Source organism: Pundamilia nyererei, unplaced genomic scaffold (genome assembly GCF_000239375.1).
Source record: "Pundamilia nyererei isolate P.nyererei 1_Seehausen unplaced genomic scaffold, PunNye1.0 scaffold00235, whole genome shotgun sequence".
In the NCBI taxonomy this organism is placed as follows: domain Eukaryota; kingdom Metazoa; phylum Chordata; class Actinopteri; order Cichliformes; family Cichlidae; genus Pundamilia; species Pundamilia nyererei.
Window position 1 is genome coordinate 122,427 of NW_005187636.1, and position 7,819 is coordinate 130,245.

Below are 7,819 nucleotides of genomic sequence, written 5' to 3' on the forward strand. Positions count from 1 at the left end.
TAAGTTTATTAGTAATTAGTTCACGAAGCACAAGAAGCAGAAACTGAAGCAAACCTGTCAAACCCACTTGTGCAAAGACTAAAACAAATTCTCCACTTAGTCTTTATGTCAACAGCAGTCTTTAAGCTTGTGGGTGTCATGCAAATATTTGCAACAGCAACCACACGCCTAGCCTAATCTCCTGTGGTGTTAATTGCTGAGCATCAACTGCACCCTGCTTGTTTGGGCCCCACATCTCCGTTATATAGCTCTTCCACACATTGTGCACTAAAGACAATTATCTTGACTAATTAAACCCTCGTTACACATTTGGCCCATTCACTCCAACCCCATATTTTAAGCACCAACACACACGCATAACAATCCTTTATAACGACGTCCTTTCCTCTGCTTCTCACTAGAAAAACGAGGATGAGAGGGCCTGGCTTTGACACATGTCCACATACCATCGTTCACCAGCATCGTCACTCCTAATGCATCTGTGAACGAGCAGCAGAGGACAAAAGGGATCAACCCAACAGAGCCAATGAGAGAGTGACCACCATGACCTCATGGGTCAGCTGGGAGCCAGGAATGAAAAGACTCCAAGCGACCCCCGCCCAACAAACGCTCACACACCCCAACACCCAGCGAGCCTTTGGACAACTGAAGCCGCCATGGGAATATGGTAGTGTGGAAGAGTAGGAATCAGCATTCGCCTGCAGGAGCTGAAAGAAAGCGGTTGTGTTTGGAATTCTGGGTCATGCCTTTCTCTGCACATTCCTCACTATTCTCACAACAATAAACTGTGTCAGAGCAGATACAACAGCTTCCATTCTGGATATCTCACACCACAAAAAAGCCTAAAGCATCCCAAGCCGCACGCTAACCTCCAGAACTCGGCTGATAAGATTCTTAAACGGTGGAAGAGTTGTGAAATTATAAAAGCTTACTATATTTAAAAGCATCACATGGAGCAGAGCACATCTCCACCAGGGGAAATTACAGATTGTGTGTACACTCGGGGTCTTGGCACTAATTTAAGCTTGGCAGCTACAATTCCCACAAACAGTTGTGGCTTGGGGAGGAAAATAGCTTTTCAAGCAAGTTCTGCACAAAATAATACGCATATAATCATCAGCCACAAGTTTTATTTTTGGGAACCGTGACCTCGAGTAGAGAAGACAAAATATGATCAGCCTGAGTCATCTGAAGTCATTATCAAAGTTTTTTCTTACAAAATGTTCTGCAACGCAATTACAGTGATCATTGGTGTTTTATTCAGCTGTCAAAATTAAACTTGTGCATGCAGTACAAACTGGGACATCTTTCATTCTGAACATAAACTGAACATGCAAAAATAAATAAATAACTTAGAACAAACAAAAAAAAAAAACCAACAACTTATGTACAGCCATAAAACACTGAATGCTACCGAATGTAGCTAAACGTCCATTGGTCTACCCATTTAAACAGGAAGAGGTGCAATTACAGAACCAATACACTTTGGTCTTAAATTCTTCACTCTTTGGGGCTGCTTGCTGTTTTCTTTGGCACTTTAGTTTGGCAGTAATTATTACTTTAAGTCTTTAGTTCTGCTGTCTGTGAACAGTTTGCCGCTCACAGTTTGCTCTCCTCCTCCTCCAGTGGTCGGTTTAAGCCGGGGATGAATTTGAGGAGGCGTCTGCGGAAGCTTTTCTGTTTGGGCTTCCTCTGCAGCGTGGCTCCCGGCTTCTCCCCCGGAACGGACGACGACGACGACGAAGATCCTTTGACGTAGCTGCGAGTGCTGGCGCTGCGGGTCAGCTGCGTCTTGGGCGTTGAAAAGAACTCGCTGGTCGGCCGGAGGCGCTGCAGCTTCGGTAACTGTTCTTTCTTTTTTTCTGCACTGTCAGAGTCCACGCTGCCATCCGCCTGATATATGCAGGTTTGGTAGAGAGGGTCATCCTCGGTGGCCGTGCTGAGAAAGCTGGCGCTGCTGCTGGTGCTGCCTGTGCAGTGCAGGGCTCTCTGAAGCGCAGGGCTAGGAGCGCCGAGGCTGCCGTACACACCGGCTGACTCCAGGGACTCGTACAAGGCGGCGTCACTCATTACTATACCTGCGGTGAAGAAGGGCAGCGTGAGGACATGGGAAACTGACCAATTGTAAAGAAAACATGAATAATAAATGAAAAAACACTGCCTTAAATTTCTGTGAGTCTTGTTTGCCTCATTTTGCACAAGCGACCACCCGACTATAGCAACGAGCTGTTTGTTTTCTACTATGTAATCAGGACTTCCTGCAAAGCAGCAGTCATACACATCCTGATTCTCTCCCCCTCAAGAAGGAGGTAATGTGATTGGTACAGTTTGTTATCAGATGACATGAAATGTTCTGGATACATGTACATGAACTTGTTTTTAATTAATTTATGGTTTGTTTTTTTACATTTGGGATTTAGTGTGACCTGGAATTTGACTACATTGTGGAATCTTGTCTGGATGTGGAAAAAGTACTAATAAAGTAGAATAGAAGAATGCAGACTCTGTATGCATGTACAAGTTGAGCTGCACAAGGCCAAAAATCACCTACCATGAACAAGGCGCTGCTCCTGCACCATCAGTGAGCGATATTCATCCCATTTCTCATGAAGCGTTTGCTAAAAGACAACACAAGATATTGGAATTGATTACAAGAGGAAAACAAAACAACACAACATACAGACAGGAAATCCACCACCCTCATGTGCAACCTTTAAAAGCAATAAAGCTAAATCATCTGAGCCCACACCACAGGTGTACTAAACAAAAAAATAAAATAATAATAATAATATTAAAAATACGGTGCCAGTTTAGATCAGTGCTTGAGCAGGCAACCAACATGCCACGTGGCTAGAATTAGAAGCTACAGACTAAAACGGAGTTGAAGATGGTAAATCTACATGTCATAGACTGTTAACTGAAGTTTAGACTTGTCATCGTTGCATAAGCGGCCTTCACTCATTTCACTTTTTTTTTTTTTTTAATCTTTTCATAAATGAGTCAACAACCACGTCACATTTATTTACACATTAACATTTACTTCATCTTGTGCGTCAGCAGCAGGTTTTAAAATGTTGGTTTATTCTCTCAGGCAGCTGTGTCGCTGAGGATTAGAAAAAGGACAGCTGCTGTAATCTTGGGGGAAAGCTCGCTCACTTAAGGCCACTTCACAGGCAGCTCGAGTCAAGAATGTGTGCAGCCATCAGTGGGCCTGCTGCACAAACTGCTAATGTAACAGGTGGCGGTGCTGCTGGAGGGACAGGTGTGGAGGGAGGGAGGTGTGGTGTCTATATCCAGCGTGTAACTTAATGTTTAAGCGGGTGCGCGTGTGTGAGAGGCTGCTGGACGCTCATCCGTTCTGACTCACCACTGACAAACAGTGAACAACTCACCTTTAGATACTGCAGCCGGGCCTCTAGTTCAGCTTTTCGAATTGAGTCACTATAAACCGTCTCCAGCCTTTAAACGAAAAACCAGAAGGCAGTAGAGTTAACAGGCGTAGCAGGAAGCGCATAAAAACTACAAGGGCAGAAAACAGTGATTTAAAAAATAAATAAATAAAACTTGACCATATGAAAGGCTCTTTTCATAAAGTTAGTAACAGGAACGGGTTTGGTTTACAAGCAAGGGGGGAGAACAAGAAACACAGTTTCCACTTAAGTGCCGCAAATCTGTTCAAATAACATGAGCGAGAGAACATACAGAGCTCGTTTTCACTCTAACAGCTTTTACTGACTTGAACTGTAAGTATAATTTGATGATGTCAGTCTGTAAAGTGTGTCTACACTGGCGCTCTGATGCGGTTCGCCTCACTTCTTGTGCATCAGCTCAGAGAATCTTACACCATGCTAACTTTCTTTTAATCTTTTACAAGCAGAGAAGGGGGTTGAAGAAGACTGTGTGGTTCAAATTAAAAACACCCACTCAGCACACCGACAGATAAGGACTCTAAACGGCGATGTGCCAGATAATAAAGCTGAGGCACACAAATTATTCTAAGAGTTAAACGAGTACAATACGGAAGGATTTTTAAAGTTAACCTCAATTATTTTTCAAGTTTTTCCTGGACTCCAAAAACAGAAATAGCACCTTCTGATTGTTTTCCTATCCTACTGAACATTTATGCAAGTGACAATAAAAGCAAACTGCCACGTTTCATGCCAGTGCAAATGTTTACCATCTGCATTGTTAATGAAAAACTGTAACTAACATCTTTCATGTTACCTTAACAGAATTCAGGATGTACCGCCTCTCTGACATTAATCTCAAAACCAAAACGGCACTTTTGTGAGAAATTATTCTCATCTTTCCTGATTTGGCCCTCTGTTACCTTTCAAACTTATTTGGTTTCTGTTCCCATGTGAAACACATTCACTTTTGTTAGAGTTAGAGAGGTGAACCATGAAGTGAGCATCCTGTCAGCTCTATCAACCGTTTAGCCACCGCGATGAGCTGAGCATACTTATTAACAAATTCTGAGGAAAGTGTTTTGAAGCCACTGTTGTTGGGTTTTGTGAGTCTGTGTACCTGAGCGAGTTCCCACTAGCTCTGATGAGCTGAACGATTTCCTTGTGTCGAAACCCCTCCACGGTGGCTTCGTTCACACTTGCGATGGTATCCCCTGCACAAACACAAATATACAAACGTGTATGTTAGCCAGCCGCGCCTCACGAAGCAGCCAGATGAGGCACACTTCTGAAGGAAACCTCAACACATGTGCGAGACAAATGTGGGAGGACTAGTTCGCGTCTTCGTGGCATATGGCTCGTCACAGGACCGCAGAAAAGCGTTTATTTGCCATTAAACCGTTTACATCTGGGTAGCTGTAAAGTCGCGTATGTCACAAAGTTCTACTTCAGTTTCATCAAAGCAGGAAAAGATGCGGCGTGGATACTCATGTGACAGCATCTTTTATGAGATTTTAGCCTACTTTGACCTTTCCAAAAAAAAAGTCCCCACTGCGATGAAGTCATTGTGTTCACAGCAAGACTGAGAGTGGGGGGGACAATAGAGCGAGTATGCAAGGAATTTAGGAAGTGAAACTAAAGTGACAGACGCAGGTTGAAGAAAATGGGCGGTAAGAGCAGCAGCACATAGTCTCCTTCCCTCTTTTTTTGACATAATGGAAACATAACACTGGGTGTGGACAGCTTGTGACTGACCAATCACAATTCACTTGATAAAATATTTTCTTGTCTTTCCCCAGTCTCTCAAAAACACAAAATATGAATGCACTTCCTGGTTTAATTAATTAGTTATAACACATTAGCTGTTTGTAATTTTGACTTCTTTTTCTAATTTTTTTAATTCATTTTATTTTGTTTTTTTAAAAAGGAAGCCAGACATTAAAACAATATCACTTCCTTCAAAGTTAATTTGCTTTTGTGTCATTTGCCACGTTGGTGAGTAGTCGATCACCAGCTTGTTTGTTGACTGGGGAAAAATGAGTAGGGATACAGTCTTCTTTGTGCTTCCCTAAACAACCAACAGAAACTCACGAGTGCTTATGTTGACGCACGTTACACAAGCGTCAGCTGGCAAACAACGACCTGAACCGAAGCCTCGTGTCACGCTCGCTTCCCCTCGAGTCTATTTCAAGTTTTTCTCCAGGTTATTTTAGGCTTAAATACAGCTCAGATAAAAAGAGGAAAACGTACAGAAGGAGGAAGTTTGCTTACCAACTTTAAGTCCTGCTTGCTGAGCGGGGCTGTCATTGTGGACCTTACACACAAACGTACACATCTCTACAGAGTTTTGGTCCTGATGGTGAAGACCGTAAGTCTGAAGGAGACAGAAAAATCACGCTGAATAAAAGGAACTCACACACACACAAAAAAAACTTTCCCAGCCTAGGTGCCGTCTTATACGTGTTGTAAATGAATGTGGCAACGCTGAAAAGCCACTGAATAACCGGCAGAGGAAGTCATGATAGACAATGCAGGAAAGAAGATATCACTGAACACGCGGAGATGTGACGCAAAGAAGCAAATGAGGTTTTCTTCCCCTCGTCTGATGAAACATGGCCGGTTGATGCGCGACACTGAAGTTATTTTAATGCCCTGCTCATCACAGTTCACAAATCAACTACTATACACCACTAAATGTCAAAAGGAAGTACTGTAACAATAATTTGGAAAGCTACAGCTATATACAGTTGTAAAAACTCTTACTGTTCTATCATCACATGACCAATTTCATAACCAGTTGTTGGGTTTTATTAACTGCTGCAAGAGAAAAGTGACAAGATTGGTGGGGGGGAAAAAAAGAAAAATCAACAAGAAATTGCTGTAAACTACTCAGGGGTAATAAATGTCCCCTATAACAAGTAGTATTTACTTTTGAAAACTTCAATCTGACTCCAGGATATTGGGTTGTATTTGCTACTTTAACCTAACCACATGACGTGAGCATTACTTAAACTCAAAGGCCAAATATTTTGTTGTTCTGGCAACCGTTTTTGTAACTTCCATACATATTTGCATGCTCTTCCTAGTTTCTGTCACCACAGCTCCTCTACAGAAGGTCAGACCACTGCAGAACATAGATAGACTTCCCCTAGCAGCAAAACTGTTAGTCAGCATGCTGCTGCTGAAGGAGCTTCTACCTTACAAAGAAAACCAACTTCCAGCTGAGAGAAAAAAGAAAACGAAGTATCCCATAAAATAAAATTCAAGTTATAAAGGCTATCTGCTCCCGAATTCAGCCTGACAGATTGTATCCTATTCAAATCAGCCTGATCCTGCTGCTCGTTTCCTTCTCACGCAACCATGCAAATATTGTTTCAAATGCAAATATCACATTGATGTGCTCGATCCTCGACTCCCAGTATTAACAGAGCAGACGGCGAGAGAAAAAAAAACAAAACAAAACAAAAATTTGTCTTTCTCTGTGTAGCATCAAACTTGTCCTCATGATCTCACTTCCTTCTGGTCAGGAAGGGTGGGAACGTGCAGCAAAAATCCAGAAATAGAACAATGTAGTTATATCGCTTCCTCAAAGAAGTACTTCAGTCCAAGAAGTCTAAAAAGACCGCCAAAGCACGATAATGTGAAGATGTACTCGCACGCTTTAATCATTTAGCAAACTATTTAAAGAATGAGGTCTGAGCAACAGAGCCGATATTGTGAGGTAGGGAGCTTCAGGGCACACGAGCGAGATCAGAGACAAACTGAGGTCAGAAGTGAAAAGTTTCTGTCTGCTGAGCAGGGCAGAGCGGGGCAGGTATTACATGGAAGGCATGTGAATAAACCACACTGCTCAAAATACAGATGCTGGGAGAAAAAGTACAAATAAAAGCATCTCCACAGTCATGGGATTAACACCAACGGGTTTATTGATGTATTGACTGATGTGTGACCTTTCCTACACAGAACAGGATGTACAAGCTTCTGTCACTTAGGTTTTATCATGTGTGGACTGAGATAGTGGCGGATCGTGAAAGTGGCACTCGAGAAGTTGAGAAATCCACTCCAACCCCCCAAATATCACTCCCAAACTTACCTGAATCTCAAAACCAAATGCCTCCTCTTCTTTTTTTTCCAGGACCACCACCTTCCTAAAATAAAACGATAAAAGGAACATTTTGTCACTGTTAACTGGACAAACTCTCCTCTGGGTTTGCTGCAGCCAACGCTGCTTCTTTTACGTTTTTAAAGGCAGCAGTGCAAAGACCAAGTGATCGTGTAACAGTTGATGCCTACTTCTTTTTAGTCTTAAAGGAGGTACCGGTATTCACCTTCTGATTCAGTTGTAGAATCAAGAAAAATAAGAAGGTTAACCGGTAAAAGCAATCTCAATAAACGATGGGTAAACGGGGGGG

General features: G+C 42.5%; 1 protein-coding gene across 1 annotated transcript in view; it reads right to left on the bottom strand.

Moving 5' to 3' along the window:
- Positions 1-1,223: 1,223 nt before the first annotated feature.
- tamalin (trafficking regulator and scaffold protein tamalin) overlaps positions 1,224-7,819 on the bottom strand; it is a 10,024-nt gene continuing 3,428 nt past the window's right edge. Inside the window, exons 3-8 of the mRNA XM_005748988.2 lie at positions 7,501-7,555; positions 5,679-5,781; positions 4,528-4,621; positions 3,393-3,459; positions 2,552-2,618; positions 1,224-2,078 (exon numbers count right to left, since the gene is read on the bottom strand). Of these exons, the coding sequence (XP_005749045.1) occupies positions 1,600-2,078; positions 2,552-2,618; positions 3,393-3,459; positions 4,528-4,621; positions 5,679-5,781; positions 7,501-7,555 (865 nt within the window). The 3' untranslated portion in view covers positions 1,224-1,599. The remainder of the gene's footprint in view (positions 2,079-2,551; positions 2,619-3,392; positions 3,460-4,527; positions 4,622-5,678; positions 5,782-7,500; positions 7,556-7,819) is intronic.